The sequence below is a fragment of the Pagrus major genome, chromosome 22 (assembly GCF_040436345.1).
Source record: "Pagrus major chromosome 22, Pma_NU_1.0".
In the NCBI taxonomy this organism is placed as follows: Eukaryota; Metazoa; Chordata; class Actinopteri; order Spariformes; family Sparidae; genus Pagrus; species Pagrus major.
In genome coordinates, this window is record NC_133236.1 from 12,021,358 (window position 1) to 12,048,814 (window position 27,457).

Below are 27,457 nucleotides of genomic sequence, written 5' to 3' on the forward strand. Positions count from 1 at the left end.
ATGGAGGAAGAGTTAAAATGCCCCGTTTGCGGTTCCCTCTTCAAGGACCCCATCCTGCTGCCGTGCTCCCACAATGTCTGCCTGGCGTGTGCCCGGAACATCACGGTCCAGACCCCGGACGGAGAGACCCCGGTGCAGAGCCGAGCGTCGGGCAGCTCTGACTACGACTACCTGGACATGGACAAGATGAGTCTGTACAGCGAGACGGACAGCGGGTACGGCTCCTACACACCGTGCCAGCTCAAGAGTCCAAACGGGGTGCGGGTGTTCCCGCCTGCCAACCACCACCGACACTGCTCCCTCACCTGCCCGCTGTGTCACAGGAGCGTCTCCCTGGACGAGCGGGGGCTCCGGGGTTTCCCTCGGAACCGGCTGCTGGAGGCCATAGTGACGCGGTACCAGCAGAACCGCGCCGCCTCCGCCGCAGCCGCCTCCTCCTCCTCCTCGGTGAAGTGCCAGCTGTGCGACCGCAACCCGGTGGACGCGGCGGTGATGTGCGAGCAGTGCGATGTTTTCTACTGTAACGCCTGCCAGCAGCGGTGCCACCCGTCCCGCGGTCCGCTCGCCAAGCACCGCCTGGTGCCGCCGCGGAACCAAGCGGCAGGAGGCGGTGCGGCGAGCGGAGGTGGGGGCGGCGGTCAGCAGCCGCCCGCCACCGCGCGGAAACCCGCGACCTGCCTGGATCACGAAGCGGAAAACTTCAGCATGTACTGCTACAGCTGCAAGGCTCCGGTGTGCATGAAGTGTCTGGAGGAGGGGAAACACAACAAACACGACGTCAAACCGCTGGCTGTGATGTGGAAACAACACAAGGTGAGCGAACACACACATACACACACACACACACACACACACACACACACACACACACACACACACACACACACACACACACACACACACACACACACACACACACACAGATCCCTAAAGGCCTAAATCCCTTATAAATGCCTAGTAAGTATAGATGGTGACCAACAATTAGGCTACTATTGAATACTAAAGAACTGTAGGCTTGTACACACCATCTCTCTCTCCCTCGCCCCCCCCCCCCCCCCCCCTCTCACACACACACAGGCACACACACTGGACCATGCAGGCCTAAATGCTGTTTAAAGCTATAATTATATTGATAGTAAGTATAGATGGTGATCAACAATTAGGCTACTATTGAATCCTAACACACACACACACACACACACACACACACACACACACACACACACACACACACACACACAGGACACACACACTGAAAAGGCTTAAACCCACGTTTATGAGACATCCAGGCTTTCAATAGCTTCTATCAATCACAGCTTTTTAGTCATTTTAAGCTGTTGTCACATCAGTAACAGTAATGTGTATTAGTCACTAGCCATTAACCTACAAATCCTCCCTCCTCATCCTCATTATATGCATCCTGTAGTCATATTTGCCTCGGTTATTTAAAATGTGTCATGTTTCTAGTGATTTTACCATAAAGGTAGAGGATGCTAAGGTTGAAATGTCACTATATAGGTAAAAAAAACCTTTTTAATCCTGTGTTGAGTTTGGGGCTATCTCGTAAATTAGAGTGCCCTGACTGATTCACACTTGATAAAATAATTACTGTAGGCGTAAAAGCCTCAGTGTGTATGCGTGTGTGTATTTGTGAGTGCAACATGAGTCATCTCTTGAATAGGTCACACACAGTTGCGTTGCTGTTTCATGTATTACTGGCCCACATCTTTGTATGTGTGATGTGAGTAGTGATGGTGGTGTAGGAGGAGGAGGAGGAGGAGGATGAGGAGTACCTCAGGCTGGATCAGGATCAGGAGCACAAATTAAATCAAAGCTTTTATCAAGTTTGAACAAATATGGTTTGGAAATGTTTAAAGAGCATATATGTGTATTAACAGTGGTGGATTTAAATACAATTTTGAGGAACTTCACTTGGGTATTTCCATTTTATGTTACTTTACAGTTCAGAGAGAAATATTGTGCTTTTTACTCCGATTTAAATTTCCAACAGTATATAAAGTTGTTGACATTAGCTGTATCCTGATAACATTTAAGGCTGCTCTCGAGTTGATGAATCAACAGTAAGATTCTAGTGATATACTGTATACACAACAAATATAAAAGTGGTATTTGATTGGTTTAAAATAGGGATGTTAATGATTAATCGATTAATCGCCATCAAGAATTTAACCGATATATGTATAAAATGTATCAGTCGACAATCAGAGATGAGCACAAATACAACTTCAAAAAGTGTCTTCTATTAAAATACGAGTAATTTGTCATTTGTTGGACCAATTGTCATTATTTTGTTTTATTAAGTCTGTCAATCAAATAACTTGGTGATTACTTTATCTGTTCCTCCAGCTCCTAATGTAGCCAACTCTGATTTAACATTGAACACAGATCTTATCAGGGTTAAAACAATGTTCTACTGGAAGAAACGTCCAATATATTTGACATATTATTAATGATTAACCGATTATCCATTGTTAAGGAATCCGACTATTGATTAAAGAAATTCTTAAAATTTGTGTCCCTAGTTTAAAAGGGTCATTTTTCCATGACTGGAGAAATCCCTGAAATATTCTACTATACAGATGATCAACCATGAATTGGAATGGCTGTTTGAGACTGAGGTTTACTAACTTTGCCCCACAAACTTGAAAAAGAAGCCGACATGAACATTAACAGACTAACTATTCACATTGGTTGCACTGTTGCACTGGTGCACCAGCACATAATGTAGCTGCACCCAATAACACATATTCATTTAATTTCTTAACACATTATATAAATGATAGTAAACAGGAATAAAGGTGCAAATACACATGTTTTTCTTCATTTAAATGGCATATGACAAGATATTTCAATAACCTCAATTGTTAAAAAAATACTGCTACATTTCAGGCGCACCAGTGCGACACAACAAAGATGTTTAGTCATACTTGACAGATTTTTGGGCACATGTGGGACCCAAATAGTCTCACCCTAGAGCCCTGATTAATTCCTTAGTTTGTATTTATTCCAATTTCTCCAAAATCATACAGAAGACTGATATATCCGTTTGCTGATATGTTTGACCGATATTGGCCTATCGCAGATATATTGGTAACAATGTCATTGTCCGATGTGCCATTATGAAAACGTTTTACATTATAATTCAGAAAAAGATGCTTGGGGCTATTGATGTATTGATACTAAAATGTTTGACTTTTTTACGATTATCAGTCGGGCTCTTATTAAACAAAGGTTCAAGAATTTTATTGAAGGAGGTCTGAAAATCTGGTTGCAAACACTCTTCACATTGGTGTTATTTGAAAACATACATACAACACTCTGGATCTGGCTTCTGTGAATTTGGAGCAGTTGCATTCATGACACCAAAATAAAGAAAATCATTCATTTACTGTTCAGTCATCTGGGACAACATTTGGCTCCAACCTGCACCTTGCTTTTCCATCCAACCTCATCTCTTCTTGTCTCTCGCCCTCCCTCTGCCAAAAAAATCACCCGCCTACTTCATTAAAGGATGATTAAATTGATTTATGGTTGTATTCATTTTTTAATGACTCTTTCATTAATTTAAAAGTCCGCTTCAGTGTTGGGGTCAGCTCAAGTTTACTCCTCTCAGGTTACAGTCGAGCTGCCATGGCAGTTAAAAATTAAAAAATGGAGGTTGCCCAATTTTTTTTACATCATTTTTTTATTCTGCAAAAATACGGGATTTTATAGCACAAGGGGTGATTTAATATGTGTAGCATTTTAACAGTGTTTTAACATTATAATTAACATATTAATTATAAGATTATGGTGCAAAAAAGACCCCAAGGGCAGGAAGCAAGAGGGTTTAAAGCCAAATTAATAATACTATTAATAGTCATACAACAGCCATACAAGCCCATTATTTAATCAGAACACTTCCTGTGTTTAAGGCAGCATTTTACAAGGCCATCACCATCATGATGGTCACACCAGACTTCCTAAGTGTAAATTAAAAGCCATTTTTGTCTCTTGCTAAGTGGGTCACTGGAACTAATCTCTCTGTCTGTCTCTTGTTTTTTGTGTGATTGGACGCCTCCAGTCTCTCCATTCATCATTAATCTGTCACATGGTTTCAGCCTCTCACTTCAGCTTCCTTCAGACTCATCATTCACCTTCTCTACATGTCTGCATCTCTTTACCTCTCTGTCTCTTATTTACACTCTCTCCTCCCCCCTCGTTTTACCCCCTCTCCTCTTGCCCTTCCTCCATCTCTCCCTGTCCCATAAATGGACCGTGAAAATCCCATCAGAGTACAGGAGTGAGAGGGCGTTGATAAGTAATGAGCAGCGTATGAATAAGAGATGGCTGCCACTTAGTTAATATGGTGTCCTTCATGTAGAGGGAGATCGATGACTGGCTGTCTTCCTCTCGCTCGGTCTGCACTCGAACAGGCTCTGAGCGTCATGTGCGTCTTTGAAATGACTGTTGAGTTTTTGAAGTGTCACTCTTTGAAGTCAGTACTGCAGAGGTGGTTTTTATTATGGTGGGTAGCGCTCACTTCCTGTTTTGTTCACCCTGTTTTTGTCAGTGTCCTTTATGTCTTTCAGTCTGATCACCAGAATAAAATGGCTTCTGGTGTACATTTGTACATTTGTGCAAACCACGGATATGTTAAATTTCTACTTTTCCTGTGTATCATGTCAACATTTCTGCAGTATGTATGTATATGAGCTGACTTTCTTATCGGGAGGAGGAGGCAATGATGGTGGAAGGTCCACCACTGTTTGCTTCCTGTTCAACCAGTAATCGGTACTTTAACCAGCCGTGTTCACAGCAACAGAACTGGATATTTTTTAATTAAGACGGCTGCCGAGATTACTGTTCATGACATGGCTGCCAACTGAGAGACTACTGTTCATATCCCGTTCAATTAGTAATTTTAGTGACCCTCAGGACATTTTTCTGCCTGGTTTGAAGCAACAAAACTGGATATTTTCAATGAGATGTTACCAAGCGAGAGACCGCTTTTCTCTTCTTGTTTCAACCAGTAATTTTAGTGACCACTTGGACGTTTTTCAGAGTTTCTGGCAATGAATCAGGATAATTTTAACGGGATTGCTGCCAAGCAAGAGGCCACTGTTCACGAGATGGCTGCAAAGTGAGAGACCACTGTCCCATTTCAACCAGTAATTTTAGTGACCTTTGGGAAATTGTCCAGTCAGGTTTGTGACAACATAACTAGACATTTTTTAAATGAGACGGTTGCCAAGCGAGAGACTGCTGTTCACGTCCCGTTTCAACTGGTAGTTTTAGTGACCATCAGGACTAGCCAGGTTTGTGACAATGAAACTAGATAATTTCCACAAGACGGCTACCAAGCGAGAGATTTATCACCAAACCTAACTTCAGAAATGTTAAGTTTCAACATATCCGTGGTTTGCAGAAATGTACAATGTCCACATTTATTCAGGTGATTTTGTTGTTGTCTTCTGTCTGTTCAAAACAAAATGCTGCGTCTTCTTCCTGATACCACAAGGATTTTTCTCAGGACTAACAAGATATTGGGTGTTTTGTGATAGCTTTACTGAACAGGCTGAATCTTGGTTCCATTGTAGTCTGATTTCGATTATTTGTGCAGCCATAGTCTTGACTGTGCTTTTTAATCAATAATTCACCACCATTGGGGTTTGAAGACCATTCCAGGCCATGAAAAGGCACAAATGTTGTTCTGTAGATGTAAATAATATTCATTTATTTGCTGCTTATGCATTAATATACATGGTTTTGTACCAACTGAGGCATGGCAGCCGTGATTCAGCAAAGGATGTTTGTATTTAAGGTCTGTGTGTGTGTGTGTGTGTGTGTGTGTGTGTGTGTGTGTGTGTGTAACCTGGGGGTGTAGACTGTGAGTAACAATATGTCTCATGTGGTTTAAACAATCATTGATTGTCAATCAAATTCCTTGGGGAGTGGACGAGCTGAATGAGTGTAAGTGTAGCTAGTAAAATATGTATGATTAGTCATTTTTTCAGCATTTTGTGAATTTCTGAGTATGTGTTTGAATGTGTGTGTGTGTGTGTTTTATGCTTTACAAATCCGATATTAGAGAATTCGCAGAGAGATATCAAGGGAAGACGTTTGGCTCATCATTGTAGTTATTGTAAATCAAACATTAAGTACATCATGATGGAGCCCGGGGGTGACTATCCAGCCGCTACACATTCAGAGGGACTCTCTCACAGACACACATGCACACACACACACACATCTACACACACACACATTTGGAAGGCATACATATGCATAAGTGAAGCGGATGAACTTTTGCTGAGGGGATGCAGAGGAAGACACACTGATCCAGTTTCCTCAAATCAGTCAAGCAGAAAACACACTGTCTATTTAAAGCAGCTCACACACATACACACAAATGTACGTCCTTTGTGCATTTCAGTGTGTGTGTATATGTGTGACCTACCTCAGTCCAGTAAAGAGCAGCTAGCTCTGAGTTAAATATTAAAAACCACAAATGCAGAGTTGCCAGTTCTCGTGCTGAGTGTGTTTCAGTGTTTGCATCGTCATCATAAGATCATTTTAGATTTTAAATAGGACAGATTGGACTTTTATCACATTAACATTTGTGCTGAAGCATTTGTGACGGATAGCGGAGGAGCTGATAAGTAATGTTTTGTGTCAGTGAGAAAAAGGAAACTCTAGAATTAGTGTTTCTTGGAAAATGTTCTTAATAGCTCGGAAAACCCCCAAAGACAGCATCTTCTGTTGTTAGAGCTACAGCATATGTAAAGACAGTTAACTCACAGTCCTGCAGGGTGGGATGCTGGAAGGGATCTAATGTTCAACCATGTGATGCTTATTAACCTGCTATCTCCTATCTACCTCTTTCATATTATTTTTCTTATGAATATGAGGTAAACAGCTCCTTTACACTGATTTCATTTTGCATTCTTGGTGACTTTGATTTGATCACAGCTTTAAGTTTAAAGGATTGTTCCAGACATTAGATTTATTCTGTACATGACTAAATCACAACAGAAAACATGTTTAAGGAGAATTGTAATGCTGCCTGGATTCAGTTTAATATAAATGTTCTTAAAGGTGACACGTGAGAAGTAAAATGCTCACTGATGATGTATTTCCAACACATACTCATACCTAAACAACTAAATAGGTCCATCGCCAGCGTTCCCCAAACAACATATATAACAATATTACTGTTGAAGCTTATTAGCGACAGACTTAACAGTAACCATATTTGTCGTATGGTTGAAGTTGGTTAGGTTTAGGAAAACTTGGTTTTTGGCTTAAAATATAACGTCACTCATGTAAATTCAGCTACAAATGTACGATTTAGGAGAGGGGGTAACTTGAGATATGTTATTTATGCATGTTAGTGAGTCAAATGATCTCATTGTTGACTTTTGGTTGCATGCTGGACACGAACAGTGGCCTCCAGGATGAAAGTCCTTCGCTTGTTTATCCCAACTATCCACCCCAACCTCCTCCTTATGCAGACATGTTTGCCCTTTAAACTACTTCATCTGACTTCCTCCTTTGCTGCCATAATAATTACTACGGCCACTAGAGGTCACTGCTTAACAACAAATGTCATCAATATGGGTCCTAATAAGCTGCTTTTCCTGATGCGGACCGGCTATGCATTTTATTTGTTTTCTTACATTATTCACTTGGCATTTTAAAATTAGGTTAAGATTGTTACATTACCAGACAGATGGATTCCCAAGATCACGGTCATGTGATCTTGGGAATCCATCTTGCCTGCCTTCAAGCTATGTGCTTGTGGCTAAACACACAGATGTTGAACCAATCAGTGTCTGATGAGGAACTACTGGCAGCTACAGCTGTGGATTAGTTGTGACGACCAGAGAGATATCTTGCTGTTCGTTTGAAAAAAACAGTTGTGGCTCCTCAAGACGTTAGCATAGAGGCTGCTATAGCATCAGTTATATCAGAAGTGGAGAGCATATTTCATTGAAAGAAGATCAAACAAAGGCGATGAAGGCCTTTCTGGATAGAATGATGTTTTCACTTCTGTCTCTACCGGCTTGATTTGATTTACAATCAGGATCCATTGGTGGTAGAGCTCTCTTACTGCTGATCTGATTGGCTGAAGTAAGACCATGATAGACGGTGACAGAAAGATGATTCATCCAATAACCTGCCAAATATTTTTGGAAAGTTCCTGACCTGTAGGATTTGGGATATAAACCTTCGGTCTCCTGCGTCTAAATATCTGCTCTGCACACACACCATCCACCCTAACCACAATCCTCTGAAGTATTTGCACCACCTGCGTTGGATAAACACATTGCCACTGAACATCATCTTGGCAGCAATTATGTTTCCATCCAAAAATATTAGGCAAAAAGAAACCAGTGTATAAATGTTAATTTCTTGCCCTTTGTCTGCTCCAGTCTGTATCCCTCTAATGCTCCCTCCCTCATAAAGATCCTTCACATCCTCCTTCTGTAAATGAAAAATCCTTCTCTCTCGGCTCCAAACACCTTCAACTTGGCTGATCAAACAGTATGTAATTTAACACATCTGCCTCTCCTGTAATTGCATTTTCCCAGTAAGTGTAGGCTTGTATCTTTCTGTATGTGAGCAGATAAGCCTTGATCAAAATTGGCCCTTTTTCCCCAAGATATTAGCTTATCTCCTTCTTTGCCCTGGAGGCTCTTTCAGGTTTCTGTGTGGTACCTCAAACATTGGACCATTACTGGATGAGGGATGATGTGGGGTTTGTATACAGCACCAAAATTTAATGGCTCCCTTGGTATTCAGGAGGCTGTTTAGAAATTATGTCATGTCTCTCCCTACGCTTCCTTCTGTCACCTGATTTATCTTCATGTTCTGCTGGGACTTGTTCTCGAGTTTTCTGAACATTTTCAGTCGACCGTTGTTGTTGTTGTTGTTGTTGTCTGCTGGTTTTTACAGGGAAACAAAGCTGCTGCTGCTGCTGTTGTAGTCAGTTCTCTCTTTTCTAGAATAGAGTGTTCAGCCTCGCATACTGTTAGTCCCTCTTTTGCACCTCAGTCACCTGCTGAAAATCATTTTCGTCAAGATCATGTTCCATGGATTAGAAACCACTTCTTAATTTCCTCTAGGTAAGAAATAGCCCATGAAGTTGGTGAAACCTCTTATTATTTTTCAGATCAATAATGCCTTATTTTAAGTAGTTGTTTAGGTGATTTGGTAGATGAGAAATGGGGAGCTGCCTGCAATTTTGTTTGCAGATATATAAACACTTGCCTGTGCAGTAGTTAACTTGTTCGTCAGTTGCTGGTCCCAATCAAGTGGCAACCTCTGGGGCAGAAAAAATTAAGCCAATGCAGAAGTGTCAGAACTGCAGTTCCTCAATTAGCCACTTGAGTCAGTCCCCACAGCAGCCCATATTACGGTGATGAATTTTCTATATAATGTACTCGTTTGAATCATATTAAGGCTTACAGTCATATATGATTAAAGGCGTTGGCAGTGAATGATAGCTAGCCGCCTCCTTCAGCTTGACCAATGCTTCACCTCTTGAATGAGCCGAAAGTTAGGCTGAGTAGGACACAGTCAAGATGGTGACGGTCGGAGCCATAACTCTGAGTGTCACAATCAAGCCCCCAGGAAGAGCACCAGGCTTTAAAACCAGCTTTTGTAGTCACACAGTTAATTCACTTTATTTCCATTAAAGCTAGCCGGGCGCTAAACCGGAAGTTAGCTGCAGAAGATCTGGGTAATTTTATACCGGGGAAGTCAAACTTTTTTGGCTTCGGGTGCCACTGAGCAGCTTTCAGAGGACGAACGGGGCTCCGTCTCCAGCGCTGTATCAAGATTTTAATTGTTAAGTCCACGATCAAAATGGCTCATTTGGAGGCTGCATCCTTGTCCGACTCAATTGATTCTCATAATTTTTCCCAGACTTAAATCTTGCAGTGGAGGTTAAGCTCATAACTGTGCTATCATGCTAGTATTCCACTGTCCAATAAGTTCATATCAACTAATGCAGTCTCACATTGTTTTATAATTTATGTGCGCAATTTAATGTTAAGTGAAGCGTGTTAGTTCACAGAAATGTCAGCCAATAAAAATGGAGAGAGGAAAATACCATATAAGTATTTACTCAGCTTTGTGTGGCGTCACCAAGTGTGTGGTAGTGAGAGTAAAGAGAGAAATCCAGATGGTCAGTGGGTGTGTGGCTGATTTTAAGATTTATTCTGGTATAGTATATAACTGTTCTCAGCACAGTTGGTGTAGCAGGAAGGCTGGTTTGTATTAAGTCATGTTTATCCTGGGAAACGCAAAGACGCAGATTTGTGACACAATTCTGGCATCAATCATGAGGTCAGCAGACGAAGAATCAAGATGGAGAACTCACTGTGTCGTTTTTTTATTACTATCTTTAGATACAAATCCTTTACGTTCATTGGTGTCTTTAAAGTGTACCTCCGGTATACTATACACTGAAATCAGACTTTGTTTCCCCACTTTCTCTCATGTTACATCATTTAATATTGACAGCAAACATCTATTCTTGCTTGTTTCTCGTCTGTCGGGACTGACAAAACATTTTGACAAGCATGTTACGATCTACGCCGCCTGCCGCCTGTTTGTTGTTGTCTGTGATGTGGTTTGTTTCCGTTCATGACGCTTTCATGTGGATCTGAAATATTTATAGCGATACTGTGTGAAGTATGGAATATTCACCAGATCTTCAATACATATAGCCTGCATGCATTTGTGCATCGATCGACTTCACAGAATCACATTGTTTCAGGACATCACAGGGGAAAAACGTAGTATTTATGGGTTGCATGACAGAAGTGAATTTGCTCCTGCAGTTTGTGATATAAAACCAGAGTGGCAGCTTTTGGTCTCAGGTTAGAAAGCACATAAACATCAGCTGGTCAAATAATTGTCAAATGACTCGTACTTCAGTAGTAAACAAGCCCCTTTTTCTCTCTGTTATTTTATGCTAAAAAGTATAAAATATGAAACTCTTAGTCAGAAGAGGTTTTAATGATGACTTAAGACTGACTTTAAAGAAAAACCAGGTGACCTCGTGTCACGTCTTAGTATGACCACCGCAAAAAAACCTTGTGCTGATTTCAGCATTTCAGCGCCTCAGGCCGTATTACAGAGAAATTACAGTTTTATCGCAAAAATAGGAGCTTTCATCTCTCGGGGACGCTGTAACTGAGGTAATTTAGAGCGAGTGCTGAACTGTGCCGACCGGCCGTGCCTGACTAACCTCATTCCAGATGGCAGCTCGCCGACCATGTCAGGTCAGCCTCACTCGCCTGTTGTTACCTCAGGCCCAGGCACGCACACACAAATACGTCGGGCACTACTTGTGAGGACGTTCTGTTGATTCATGTCAGGGAACTACTGGGAACCTATGAAACATGAGGGCTTTTCACCTGGCTGAATAAATGTTTGTGTAAAACCTTATGTTAACCATGACCCAGTCTTAATTCCGTTTTGGACTTTTATTTATTTCAAGTCCTTATTCAGTGCAGCACATAACTGCATTTTGACATCAGTCAGTTCATCCTTATCCAGGTTCAGCTTTCTTTATTAAAATATCTTCTTTAACTGTTCCTACATAAATAATTCAAGAAGAAGGAAAGTAAGGTCGGCTGTCAGAGACACATGTAAAAGGAATTCACCATTTTTCCCTGAATGGTTAAAGGCTCTGTTTTAAAATAGAGCTCTCAAAGAATTCAAGCATTTACATTTAAGTTTTTGTCCAAAGCGATCTACAAATGAGGTACAATCCAGCAACAATGAGGGTTTTGCTTGGAGGGCTCATACCTCTAGCAAACATTTATAACATAAAATGTTATATCTCAGTGGCTCCTCAGACCTCTATGATCATGGCTGGATGTTAACAGTCAGCTGGTATGCCATGTTTTGATGAGAAGGCAGTATGTGTAGAATATAAAACAGGGTTGCTCTGACACTGATAGCAGTGTCAAAAATGTCTCTGATACTGCCTTAAATGCATTAAATCAGTATCAGCGAGCGCTCAAGTCTTTGCTCTGATGCGATAACACTTAATTTATTAGAAACAGGACCCTGCTAGTTCCCAGCAGCTTCCCATACACCTGTGTGCAACTAAAGAGATTTTCTTACAGGTATGGGAATCAGTATCAAGAAGGAAAACGTGGTAATGGTACATCTCTAAGAAAAAAGGTGATATCTCTGGTTCTGTTGCATTAATTTTGATAGTTTTTTTAAAACTGTCCATTGCGAGTCCAACAATGTTATAGAAGTTTGATACGCTTTTGACAAGATAGATGATGTGGAGTCTATTTTTAATTCTATCATTAACCCTAAAACCAGGTCTTAATCCTAAAATGAATTGTTAACCTTGTGGTGACCGAATTTTTGCCCCCACGTGGGAGCTCAGTCCCCTTAACATGACCGTGTTAACAAATTTCCTGTTCTTACAATGTCATGAGAATATAGCACACACACTAACACACTCACTCACGTGAACACACACACACACACACACACACACACACACACACACACACACACACACACACACACACCACGGCGCAGAGTGACTCAAGGCTGTGCTGCTGGACTGGTGCGTTGCATGTAGGTTAATGCACACTTTACTACACTTCCTCTCCTCTGGCTGCAGACACTCTGCAGAAAAGGCTGTGTGTAACTGTTGTTAGCCTAGTCTAGTGCCATGTGTGTGTGTGTGTGTGGTGTGTGTGTGTGAGAGAGTATTTGTGATCTATTTTTGGTAACAACATGAGTGCTGATGCCAGACCTCTAAGGAGAGTGTGGACATTCAATACTGGAACAATGAGCATCGTTACCATGGTTACCAGTGGCTGCTCATTCATTAGGAAACCCAATAAATTAAACAGCAGATTATATGCTTATAGATGAGTCTCGTGCGTGTGTGTGCCAGCCTCTATGTTAGCTTGTGTTACACTAACTGTAGAGTAACAGTGAAGGACACAGAACACAGAAACATGTACAATGTCCCAGTCCATAATAGATTTATCATCTCCAACAAACCTAATCTGCACTCGTTTTACGACAATTACGCCCTCGGCAGTATACCTACCCTCTGCATTTATTAATATGGAAGATGCCCTGATCAATTATTGATCAGAGGGGCTGTTCTTCTTTGCTCTGCAGCACTTTTGTTGCCTGGGCGCTCTCTCCCCAGAAGCTAACCCCCACGAGGAAGAATCAGGGTGATAAAACGATGCTTCCTCCTTCCTCCTGGAGCTCATTCAGGCAGCTCTGGCTGTATCCACTGATCCCTGTTACGGTTTATCGGAGACGACTCGGGAGGAATCCATTTCTCTGGAGAGGATGTGACAGTGTGTTGTGCTCTGGTCGGGTGGCAAACTGTGAAAGGGCTCATCATAGGAAGAAGACGTGGGAGTGTTTGAAGTTGCTTTTTCTGTCTCTGCAGGGACTTGCTTTTGATTTATAGATAAATAAAGGAACATGAAGGTGAACTTGAACGCCACATTTTACTGTGATGTATTAGTAGTGTTTTTTGGTTCATAATTAACAGGCAGTTAAAATGTTTATGAGCATGTAAAAGGTGCTGACTCATGGAGACGACTGAAGTGGACCAAAAGAAGTCTACATTAACTCTTTCTTTTTGCACAGCTGCACCGGACATCGTTGAGCACTGAACTGTATATGCTTTAAATATTGATGTTTCACGTATAGATGGTTAAAAAGCTTCCTGTAGCAGTTTTTAATAGTGTTGAGGCTTTCTGCTCTGCATGCAGAATAACTTCTGCTCCACATACATATTGGTTTTCTGTGAGCAACTCTTGCAAAACACAAAAGTCAATCTGTTTTTTTAGTCACTCTAGTGGCGCAGCTCTAGTTAAGACGATGTCGGTCAGAAGGTCGCCACTTTGGTCTACATCTATTGGATGGATTGTCATGACATGTGGTTCAGGAAATAATGGTGTCACAGCAACATTATAACATTAGCATTAGCTTATTATTTAGCTTATTAGCATTAGCTTATTAAAAGCTGATGTCCAAAGTGCAAATTCCAAAATGTAAGGAAACAAAAGGCAGGCAAAGGCAAAAACTAAAGAGAAATACAAAACTGAAGACAAACCGGAAGTAACCGGAGTAAATTAACATAGATGCTGTTGTGCTTAACTCAGTACACAAGCTTGTTATATTTATCTTTTCATAAATATCTGAAATTTTATGCCCTTGTGGTATTGAATATTGAATTTTTTCAAGATATTGTATTGAAGTTTGACAACACTGCATAAAAGGCCTGTGTCAGTCTTTATACTATGGTCTTTGCTTCCATCATTACCATGTGTGTGGATTCTTCATGCCAAGGCGAGGCAAAAACGTGACACTTACACGTTATCCTTCAGTGGATTGGCGTTTCTGTTGGATGGTTTGGAGTGATACTGGGCTGTAACATTATAACTACTTCACATCAGCATGCAACTTTGTCATTGTGAGCGTGTTAGCATGATGATGTGGATGATGCATTTAGCTCAAAGCACTGCTCTGCCTGACAGAGCAGCTAGCATGGCTGTAAACACAAGTCAGACAGAATGACACCAGCAAGAAAGGATATTCTTTACTAATCGGTGTATTTGTATCTAAATGACACATAGAAATGTACATATACATAGCTGTTACTCCTTAATCCCATCCCAGTCATATTTACATCATGTCTCTGAGAGCTAATTTCTTTGCTTTTGTTCTAATATCAAAACAGTGACTACAGACAATGTGACGAATCAGAATCTGGAAATATTTATTTATTTATTGTGGATCTGTTTTTCCTAACATGTAGGATTTTTTTCTTAAGCTCAGCTGGTAGATTCTTGTTTTGGTCAGGGTTAGGCTAAATGGCACTTATGTGGCATTGACACCATTCATTTGTTTGTATTGTGACTACTGAAGCTGTTGTGTAGCAGCTGTATTAGCCTTAAATGGCTGTGTAGCCGAGCAGCGGAGGATTGGGTGGCTGGGTGATGGTGGATGAGAGGATGAAGCGGAGGAAGGGGAGAGGAGATTGGTTTTGACCTCCACCAGATGTGAAACACTAATACTGTAACACAGCTGGCTGACTAGACTGAGGGAGGAGGGACTGATTAGTTCTGGTGGCTTCTAGTACAGCTATACACTGTGTACTACAGTCCTATATATTAGTTACATTTAACCATGTTTCCGTCAGTTTTTATAGCAATTGCAGCTTTGACGACACAAGCGTTCATGTGGTTGTTTGGTGAATTTTGATTAGACAAACACAGATGATTGTTGGGTGAGCCATGACTGTCTGTGTTTGTTTGACAATGTTTGGGGATGTTTGGTCAGATTCAACATGTTCAGTCTTTGTTTGTCTGTGTTTGATGAAGTTAAGTCAGTTTGCCATGCTCTCAAACATACAATTACACAGACAGCAAGCAAATAGTATGCGTATCCATAGCAACACACCTCGCACATGCCCAGTGTTAGTGGTGAACTCATTCATATTCCCTACAGACCCCAACACATGTCACGTCATCACGATTTTAATAGTTTTATGAAAATTGTGATGAAGATTGTCATTCACATTATGAATCACATCACAATATCTGTCAAAATAATCACAATAAGATTTTTTTTTTTACCAGACCATTCAGCTTTACACCTGATTGAGCTAGCCTAATTGGTACTTGCCAGAAACCTCAAAGTGACCATCAGTTGCTCCTATGGGGAGATGCAGTCCTTTAGTCTGTTAATAGTATTTTGACACCTTATGGTTGGTGTAAACTTTTCCAACAGCCTGTAGTTCTTCTTTGGGGTGACTCGAAAGAAGATTACAAAATCAGATCTGTCTTTACTTTCCAGCTCACAACAAAAATGAAATACCCCCTTGTGTTGTTTTTTTAATCACTGCTTGCTCCAGATTTTCTGACAATGTTTCTGATATTTCTTGTGCGTTATAGTCATCTTTTCACTTTAAACACAATAGTACAAGGCGTATTTAAATATTAAATCTTTTTTACACATGGGTATATTGATGTCTAAAACAGAGCTGTGAGTGTGCACCATGACGCACAGAGAGGAGACTGTGGAGGCAGCTGCATCATCTATATCAGGAAGTGGCTCTTGGCTGTAGCTGATCTCACCCTGCAATCTGCCGCTGATTCACTTTGGCTCTTCATGCGGTGTGTGCTTCATGTGTTTTAGAGCACCAGAGCAACATGTGAACCAAATGTGCTATTAATTTATGGTGCTAAATGGTTGGCTCTGTTGATTCTTTTGGCCGAAGTGGATTCAGTAGGCTGTTTCCGCCTATCACGAGAGAGGGAAGAAGTAGATGTGATTTGTCAGGACTAATTCTAGCTCCTACGAGAATATCAGAACCAATTCAAAAGCCCTCATGAGAAGAGAGGTGTTTATGGTGAATGAAAAAAGAGATTAAGGAGGACGTAAAGGCTTCTAAATGCAAATGAGAGGAAATAAGAGGGGAGGTGGGGAGGTACACGAGGGGGTTCAGCCCCTCCTCCATGTCTCCTGGGTATCATTTTGACAAGGTCAACAGCACCATCAACTACTCGCCAGCTGACAGCCAACACATAAGAGCTGCCTATTGTTCTACTGTGGGTCACAGTCACCCCCATCTCCTCTCCAAGATTACTCACCGCAGCTGTTCCTCTACAACATTAACAAAGTTTTGTGAAAGTGAACATTCAATTAAGAAAATAATCTTTTAGCTAATCCAATCAGAAAATGTCCCTGACTCAAAATGGACCATTGGACCATGCTATATGTATGAATATATTCATAGTTTACTCAAATTCATCAGTAATAAATCGGACCTCAGCCAGTACAAAACATAACCACAACTTAGTCCAGCAATGATCAACTGTCTCTGTGTCTTAGTGTCCACCTGTTGAACTTTAACCTGAGGTCTTGAGGCCAACAAAGCTGCCAAATTAGCGACCAGTGTTTGAGTCACACTACTAGATATTTGTAAGGACACATGGAGACATTTCCATCCATTTTTGTGCCGTCTAACCCAGGGTCTTTTTTAAAGAGACCTGCGGGCATTTCCAGGGGTTTCTGTTGCGACTGAAACTATTTTTTACGGGAAGTCAGACCATCTTCAGCCATAACTGGGCGACCAAAACAGGTATTTCAAGCCAAACCATGATGCTTTCAATAGAAAATTCAACACAAACAAAGAGAAAGTTGCAACATAAAAAAATGTTTTAACTTATATGTTGTTTGCAGAAAGGTACTTGGCTTATATTTATTCTGGCGATTGGGTTGGATAACAAGGAATGATCCAATTAAATATCAAATATTTTGCGAACATTTCCAGAACAGAAATCTGACTAAAATAAACACCTCAGTGTGTATTTTGGAACAATCCTCCACTACTCTAAAAGAAAACATGTAAAGGAGGCAAAATAGCCCAAAATCTCAAAATTGACCATTGCATGAAAAGAATAGTATTTGTGCCTGTACTGTAGTTTCTGGCCTTAAAAATAGCGCTAACACGTAAAAACTCATGTTAAAAATTACTCATTGTTCAAAGTCATCAATGAACAATGATTCACAAAAGTTCCTTCTCGGATGTTGGACAGGACTCAGACAAAAGAGAGGCTTGTTCCGTCTTTATAAATACATTTATTCACAAGTTCAGCTGTGTGAACATACATTTTGCCACAGGCTTTTACAATACTGTGAAACACAGAACAATAAATAGTCTCTATTGAACATCCAACCCACATCGATCAATCACAGGTCAGAGTAGATGGTCAACTTTTAAGAGAGCGATGCTGTTAACAGCACTTCAGTTGAATTCAATATGTATTTCATGTAGTGTTGTCAGTTTTGTGTAGGCTTACAGGCCGGCGTCTCTGCCTGTCTTTGACTGCAACTATCTTCAACAGCGCTACCAAAGAATAAAGAATTCAAACTTCAATTATTAAACTACTATTTAGTTAGTCTCATTCATGTTTTTTGCAACTCAACATAATGAGGAAATGATTGGTGAGCTTGGGATGCACAATATGGATTTTGACAACCTGAGAATGAGACCCAAGACAGTTTGTCTACATTACATAGTGTTGCTTTATTTGCCCACCTTAATGCATGCACACTGGTGTGCCTCGCCTTTCCTCTCTACCATCAACGTTATCTGCTTTCTTCATCAGCAGTAGGTATTTTATAAAGTCGCCCCAAAACACACACCTCATGTTGAGGATTTTGTCACCTGCGATTCCATGAAACCAACGACATCACAAAACTAGGTGCACTTACAGGTTTGTATAAAACAATGGCATTAGTACGCCTACATCAAATAGGAGAGGTCACATCACAGGAGTGTGATTACAGGAGGGATGTAATACCAGCGAGCGTCTCTCTCTCTGCAGAGCATGTGTGATGACAGTATACAGGAGGGGAAGAGCGAGGGCAGGTTTTCCACTAGTTAATCAATTGCGGAAAGCGTCGTTCTCTTGGACAGATACAAAAAAAAAAGTGTAAAATGCTAAAATGGTCACCAAATATACTTGGACGGCTGTTAATATACCTGGGTGGTCCACCCAAGTAAAAATATATATGTGGGAAACACTGGGTTTGCACTTCAGAGTGTCTGCAACCTTGCAGCATGTTATATCTCAACATATCTGCAACACGTTTACTGAGAATGTATCTTGTTTGTTTTCCTGGTTGTACTTGATTGTACCTACTGAAGAATGGTCTTATGGTTATATTTAGGCTCTCAAAGCACTTGGTTAGAGTTAGGAAAAGATTGTTTTCTTGGACATATCTACAGGAAGTCAACAGTGACTTGAGGAACAAGACAAAAGTTTTACTTTTTCAATAATTAACCAAAATCATGATCCTTTTACCAAAGAGTTGCCTCAACCCAATTCCAGGAGGTGATCCTTGGTTTCCAGTATATGCTTGTGTGTAGAAGAATGTGACACTTTGTGGAGTGGAATAGGGGTTGTTATTGTAGTGGTGTGTTGTAGTCTGCACTACCAGAATAGACAGACTAGTTTACATTCTGCAATGTCTCTGCTGAATATTTGATTTATTACCCTCTTTAAACCTGTAACCTCACATCCTTTATTGGTGCAGAGTAAAGGCTAATGTGATCGTATCTTAAGACATCTATCATCCTTTTTTACTAAACATTGAATTTAGCTTTTGTAATTGTTGCATGTGGTCAGTTTCCATTTACCAAAGATTCTGGAGGTTCAAACTCTCACCCTGCTCTCCACTTAGCCGTTGTTTCAGCATCAGAAGCACTTAAACCTCCTGAACCAGTTTGCTTCCTCCTCCCTTGCATCCTGATATTTGTTGAGCTCAAACCTATCAGTGCACTAACACAGCTGTGCCTCCATGAATGTCACTGCTCTCTCTGAATGTCACAGACTGCATAAATGGTCCTCCAATGCTCCTATAATAAGATAATGAGATAATAGCACTCGTCCCTGAGAGCAAAGCTGAGGGTGCTGACAGCAGGAAAAGAAAAATGACACTCCTGTTTGGAGGAGTAATAAAGGATGAAAAAGGTCAAGGGGAGGAGAACAAAAGAAACAAAAGGAGGGAGGAAATTGGAATTCTGGATGTACATTTCTGCTCTGCAGGTGCGTTGATCTTCGCTCTGATGAATTTCTCATCATTTCTTGTTATTTTTCACTTTCAATTTCCCTTCCTCTACATGATTTTTCATGTTTCCGTGTTTCTTTTTTGTTACAAGTCTCTTCGATGGCTCGCTGGTTCTCTTCCTGCAGGGCAGACTTGTCACATTTCAACACAGTTATACGCAGTTTTACTGGGATCTACTGTACGTTGATGCATCGTGACTGTGGCCAAATTTAGACCTGGATACTGTGGTGGTGACTGTGTCCAGGCCTGGTATGAAGAGGGGTCTTATGAACACATATTTTAAACCTTTAAAAACTGATTCTTGCAAAACCCCCTTGGATCTCTGTTCTGGTTTTGACAGCAATTTATATATGAAATCAGAATGTTATTTTTTAATAATATAATAATAAAAGAAATTATGATGAATTTTGCTACTTGACCCCTTAATCTGTGTTACCAAAAGAAAGACTAAGGCAACAACAACAAACCATTAGTTAATCAAAAAGGTATTTTCATAGCTTTGCAATAAATAAAAAAGCTTTTTGATGTTTACAACTTTGAGATAAGTGCTGTAATCTGTCTAAACAGCTGCTCAATTACAGCTAATTAATTAGACCACATGCCGGGCTTAAGCTGAATATCTCCAAAGTAATGTTATTGTTATGTGTCTCACAATAGTTCATATTTCCATGGCGGAAATCTTCAGCAGCACATGGTATTGTCATGTAAACAGCTAAGAATCACAAAAGAATACAGCAAATGTTGAGTATGAACTTCTTTACATGTTTGCTAATGTGAATCAGGAGCGTATAAGCATAATTTCGAGGAAACCTGTGTATACAGATTTAGATGTTCGTATGTCGCAGGAGACAGTTGTCTCCATCTGTTTCTGTTTTTGTATCGTGTTTACTGTTGTAACAATGTTTTATGCTCGTCAGACGTGTGCAGTCAGAGTAGTAGGAACATAAGTGACCCAAATGTAGACGCCAGGGGCAGAGCTAGTGCAGTTCAGTGATTTTATTTAGACAAAAAGGTACAAAAGCTTACAGGATGGTGAGGCAGACAAGAGTCAAAACCAGGAAAACAGTCCAAACAGGCAAAAAAATCTGACAGGGAGCAGGCAAGAATCTAAAATCAGCCGTTCAAGGAAAAATAAGCAAATATCCAAAACCACCAGAGGCCTCATTTATAAAACAGACAATCAATTTTGATTGATATTTGATCTTAAACCTTACATTGAAGTGGAAATTATATTACCCGTAAGCAAAGTCAAAACTTAACATAGGTGTTTTTCCTACTGGGTGTATGAACAATGTGCAGTGGTGACACACTCCTAAGTTGTGTGTTTGGCTTTGTTTGTCAGTCCACTACTGAGTCTACTGAATAATACATGTTGTCTGGCTTTGGTCTACTCTCATCTTCCAAAAATTGTGCTGCATTATATAAGGTGATTTATATATATATAAGGCAGTTTAAGATGATTTGATATTTAAAGATTACAGGTACATAAGTTAAGAATGGGATTCTTAGAACCTGTTCAAGCTAGGGTTTAATTTGTCAAATAAAGCAGTCAAAAAAGACTTATTTAGAAGCGCTCCTACTCGGGCATCACGTGACAGCCTCTTCTGCTACCACGGTGCTGATACCAGGGACTGTGACCTGTACTCTCCCCAGTAAACATACCACCCTCTTCGGTAGCCCTTGGAGAACAAAACACAAGGCTGGAAAGCTTGACACCGGGTGTAAAGACGAACTGACACTGAAAGAGTAGAACAAAGAGACTAAATACACAAGGGAGGGAAGGGTAATGAGGGCAGGTGAAGCTAATCAGAGCGGGATAGGCAATCACACAGGTGGGAGACTCACAAGGGCAGGAAGTGAAAAAAACTGAAACAAAGGAAGATCATCAAAATATCAAAATATAATGGGAAACAATGAATGAATGACATGAGACAAACAAACAAAAAAAAAAAAACATAACCTAAGTAGCAGTGCAGAATTTGACAATGCTGCCTCTATGGCCAGGTCTTTTTGGACAAGAGACTGTGACCACTGACAAAATCCCCTCACAGCCTGCCGTCCACACAATGGATGGGATAGACTCCAACTCACCAATACTCTGTAGCAAATTAACTAGTAGGTTAAGAAAATCAATGAATTAATTAAAGAGTCAACTATTGTAAATGAGGGAGGCAGAGGTCAGGCAGGTGGGAGGATGTAGCTCAGAACTTTGACCTGATGAGCAGAGCTGCCGTCAAATGAATAAAGAACCAGACTGAACAAATCGGAGGGGAGGGGATGATGTGCCAGGATGGCGCTCGTATGGCACATCCGTCATCCCCTTGTTAGCATCTTGGCATGCAAACACTAACAAACACAGACACACACACACACACAGGCCAGACAGCTTGCTGGGCCAGATGGCCTCTTGGTGAGGAGCAGCGAGAAGCTCCACAGAAGGGTTGGTTTGATTCATGAACCATGACCTCCAATCGTCCCTCCTCCTGACTCCGGACAGCACGTGCACACAAGAGGGATGGACAGGGATAAGATCAGTGTGTGTGTATGTGTGTGTGGTGTGGGGGTGGAGTGGTTATTTTGGAGATGTGGAGAGGGGATTATGCATACAGTGCACTGACTGACTGACTGTTTATGTGGTGGGAGATTTAGTTTTATATCCAACAGTGGGAATAGTGAAAGTGAAGAAATGTATAATGATCAATACTCTGCAAGATGATTTTCTTAAGGTTTATTGATCATTTGTATATTTTCTACATTTTTCTTTATTATTCACAGAATCCTGTTTTTTTAAATTACTCTGATATATAATCAAAAAATGTCTTATTGACAGGAGATTGTTAACGAAAGTATTCAGTTTTTTACTCTTAAAATTTAAACAATCATGAATTTAAAAAAACATACAATAGTTCAATAGATGTGTGTAGAAAAGGAAGTAAACCAAAGGGCTTATGTAAATATTATACATTATATTAATTCTGACTGCTGCCTAACATTAAATGATTACCTAGAGCGATAAACAAATGATTATCGGTCTTTTTTAAGCACTTTTTTGCAGTTGTAAGACAGATGATTTGTTGATGTTTCCTATAATATGATGCATGTGGATGTGTTTATGTTTATCCTCTTAAGATTTTCAGATCTAGTAGATTTATTCAGTGTAGAATCTAAAGAATATGATGATCACGCCATGATTCTGATCTTTGTTCCATGCAGCAAATACAGCTGTTATTTATGATATCTAGTAACAAAAAGGGAGGGACACCCACTTGATATTATCGCCTTCTGGCTGTGTGTGCGTGTGTGTGTGTGTGTGTGTGTGTGTGTGTGTGTGTGTGTGTGTGTTCAGAGAAAGAGGAGCAGGTGGGGAATGTGGGTGTGGCGACAGTGGAGCAGATTCATCACAGCTTGGCATGTGTTTAACAGTGTGCATTTCCTTTCTTTGTCCTGTCTACCAGTGACTGATGCACACACACACACACACACACACACACACACACACACACACACACACACACACACACATGCACACACACACACACGCACGCACACACACACTTTTCTGACCCATCATGCTGCTCAGTGCCCTAAAGTTAGGTCTCCATGTCCTGTGTCTTATTAACCCTCCACTCGCCAACAACGACACCATCGTCATGATGTTTCACTGTGGACATCATCATGTACCTAATTGGTAGACATTGCCCAACCGTAATTTCTAAAAGATACTTTTTAAACAAAGGAGGTCTTTCAGCCAACACCACAAAGTAAAACGTTACCATTGTCATGAAAATCATCATTTATAAAAAACTTCATCAGGTTTAAAAATGTAAGAACCTGATGACTAAACATCAGGTGTTGTCCGAGCTGCTCTATTTATTTTTGTTGAAGGATTTTCTGTTTGAAGCTTGTTGGACTCTGAAGGCTTAAATTAGGTCCGTAAATATGCAGAGAAGGAGCAGGACTGCAGAGGTTCAACATGTTAATTAACTCATGTTTATAGTTTTCACAGCTACAGTATTTTATCTGCGCTAACAGCTGCAGGACCGGGATGTGCTGCACATTAGCTTCCTGTTCACTGTCATCTTCTGTTAAGCTGCTGCTCATCTTTCAACATGCAAATTATTTCTTTAGTATAAATAAATGAATACGATAAGCTTCATTTTTAAATTATTTTGTGCTTTTTAAGAGGTCCTAGGTGTTAATGAAGGAGTCGGAAATCCACTGAGAGCTTACAGCCCGCACGTTGTGTCTGGAAATTAACTGGAGACCAATAACATGAGATTATTCAGTCAAACAAATTAAAGGTTGGTCATCATTTTTGCTCCCTGACTTCACTTTTACAAGCATCAAATCAGCAGACAGAAGATGCAAACAGCTGTTGATAGTGATATAGAGGATATTTTAACATCATAAATATACATCGCCCGTAGCTATTCTATGGAAATTAGGTAGAAAATTGGAGGAAGCGCTCCAATAAATAGAGACAATTAATGAGGATCACAGAGTGACAAACGCATTAGCCTCAGTACGGAGATCTAAGCCCTCACTGTTTGGCTCATAATGAAGATGATATATATATATTTTACATTGAGGTGACATGCTTTTTTTGCTAATAGTAAACATTAAATTATTTTAAGGTATTTTTCCTGTGTTAATCCGATGTTTACATAATCCTAATTTAGATATTATAGATGTGGGAGAACTAAATGTAAGATTTGTTTTTTATTTATTTATTCTGTCTTGTTTGTTTAAATCTGCCATTGATTTTCATTTATATCACATACATAATAACAGAATATGCAAGAGAGGCCAAAAGCCAGTTTTGATTCAAAAATCAAATACAAATATACAACTTATTACATTTTTGGACACATATTTAGCTTCCAAACATAATATCATTTTTGTAGAACTTAAAGTAATATGAACCTAAATAATCATTAGAAAATAAACAAATAGCTCAAAGAAAATAGCTAAAAGTAAGTCTTGAAGTGAAGGAGCAACAAGTGACACTGTTTTCAAACTCAAGCATGGATTTTCTGGACTCTAATCTAGATTATAAAGTCAGTCCCTATTATTAAAACAATACAGAGCCTTTCCCTTTTTCAGGGTCAGACGTAATCTGAGCATACAAGGAGAATGGTCCATTGGGTTAAATGATTACATAACCGACCAGCGCCTTAGCCTCAGAGCCTCAGCGCTTCACTGGTTGTACTGGTCTATCCTAGAAGGAGAGGAGCCTCAACCATACAGTAATGTGATCATGCCCAATGATGTTATTGGTTAATTTCTTTTTATCTGTGTGTCTCTGCAGTGCGCACTCTCCCAGGCCCTGAACGGTGTCTCCGACAAAGCTAAAGATGCCAAGGAGTTCCTGGTTCAACTGAAGAACATGCTTCAGCAGATACAGGTAAAGGCACACCTGTGAAAACACCTGTACACTTAATTCTTTGTGAAATATACTGTTTACACACATCTTAATCCCATCGGTAGCTACATGTACAGTTGTAGATTAAAACATGTCACCATTGTTTTCAATTTGATATGATGAACTGTTTATGTAATCACATCCTCAATGACCAATCCTGTGTGTACTGAGAGGAATTTATGGTAGAAGATGCAGATACCAGAATGTTTCCCAGAATGCAATGCAACTACAACATAAAACTGATGGATGTGGTCTATCATAAAACTAAAGATTATCCGGCTTTGGCAGACATCTGTTTTTTTCAGGATACTGAAGCACAAAAGTTGACTGAAAACTCGATGGATTTTGTATAATACTTTAACCCAATAAAATTACACTTAGCTGTGACCCAGTTCCAAACTACAGAGTCATTCTAAGCAGGTTTTGATTCTGTAGTGTGCAACGATGGAAGAAGCACTCAGGTCTTTAACTCAAGTAAAAGTAGACATAAGATAGTCGAGTACAAGTTGAAGTCTGTCATTTAAGATTTCAATTAAAGTGGAACATCTACCTCCCTCGAGAATTTCTAAGGGGTATTATTGTTTCCGCTGCTGTTACAAAGACTATTGGGTAGACCAATTATCGGTATCTGAGATCTGTCAGATTGCTGATAAAATAAACTAATTTAAAAATGTGCTACTTTGGCTCTGATTCAACGTCCTCTGACACATTGTCCCACCATCTGATTGGTAACACGTAACAATAAATAGCCTATAAACACTGAATAATCTGAATCTGCAAAGTAACTAGTAATTAAATGTATCAAATAAATGTAGTGGAGAGGAAGCAATGTGGCATCTTTATTATAGAAAGTTACATAATCACATAATGTCATATTATTGGAATATTATTACTGATGCTTTAATCTATTAGCACTTTATATAGAGTTCGATAGTATGATATTTAATAAATTAATAATATGTTTGAGAGAGAAACTTCTCTCTGTTTGTAAAATCTGAATCTGTGTGACTCCAGCTGTCAGATAAATTTGATGTAAAGTAAACAGTAACATTAACAGTGCAATGTTGAGTAACATTAAGTTGAAATACTTAAGTTAAGTTAAAGCACCTTGCAATTTTAGATTACAGTACAGTACTTCAGTAAATGCACTTATGTTACTTCCTACCACTGTAGACAGAAGAGGCACCGCTCACAGCTGGAACAGACAGACTGCGTAGTATAGTTATATAAAGTATATAGTTTGTATGCCGATGTTTAGCGACACACCTCTTGATTTTTCTCAGACCAGAGGCGTCTTTTCTGAAAGTGGTTGTTTTAAAACTTGCAGCCAATCACGTGGCTGCCTCAGGATTCCTCTGGTCTCAGGATCTCCATGAAGGTCTGGCTGTGTAAGATTGTTCCAGAGCCTATATCCATGTCTGATCAGGTCCCTCCACGTGTAGAGGTCTTTACATAATTTTATATCAGCACTCTTGTTTTTCCAGACTAAATAGATTTAGCTGTGGGGGACCGGCTGGTAATGGGCTATGAGCTCCAAATAAATCAGTCACAGACAAACATTTGGACTCCTCAGACTGCAGCAGGGCGGTAAATCCACTGACTCGCTAACCTAAAACAAACCATATCAGCCAAAAGTGTGGAGTGTGCGTATATATCTGTGTGTGTGAGTGTGTGTGTGTTTTGCCTGTGGACAGCATCGCAGTGCAGCTGATCTCTGCCGCAGCATCTGCCAGTCATGCACACACTCTTGCACACACATACACAGACTGCCTGCACTGGCACTATGAGCAGGCATTAAGAGTCTTATTGCAAAATGAAGAGGATTGCATTTAAGTAAAAAAAAAAAAGAAAAAAGAAAAACCTACTCTTTGCACTACTTTGCTCTGTCTGAGAGCCAGAGAGCACAGAGAGAGAGAGATGGATCTGATAAAGAGAGAGAAAAAGTGTGGGAGTGAGGAAATAAAATCTCCAGCTCTCATCCTCTTTTAAATCTAAAGTGTGTAACTCGGCAGAGGAAGCTTGATTGGAAATCACTTTTAACTAGGATCTCATCTCCTCATCATGTGGGCTCTAAGCAGAGATGAAATACTCCCGTGGATCCTTCATTTACAGCCAATTACTGTAGTTTCTGCCAACAGACCTACAGTAGCAACAAGCCCTCCGAATGAATTAACAGTTTCAAATAGGAAATAAAAAGGGGGGTCTCCTATGTTGAAGTCCAATGTTTTTAAATATATCCATCCACCAAAACCTCCTCCCTTGCAGACTTTGAGGCTTTTCACATTTGGTTTTAATATCCATCCTGGGTGATCTGATCACAAGTGGACAGCTTCAAGCCCGTCAATTTACACTTGGCATTAAAGTCGTCTCGACACG

The 27,457-nt window shown here is 40.2% G+C and overlaps 1 protein-coding gene across 4 annotated transcripts in view; it reads left to right on the plus strand.

Annotated features, from left to right (window-relative positions):
* trim67 (tripartite motif containing 67) overlaps positions 1–27,457 on the plus strand; it is a 53,769-nt gene continuing 26,312 nt past the window's right edge. For all 4 annotated transcript variants that reach the window (XM_073493039.1, XM_073493040.1, XM_073493042.1 and 1 more), the window contains exons 1-2: positions 1–813; positions 24,968–25,063. In XM_073493039.1, coding sequence (XP_073349140.1) covers positions 1–813; positions 24,968–25,063 — 909 coding nt within the window. The remainder of the gene's footprint in view (positions 814–24,967; positions 25,064–27,457) is intronic.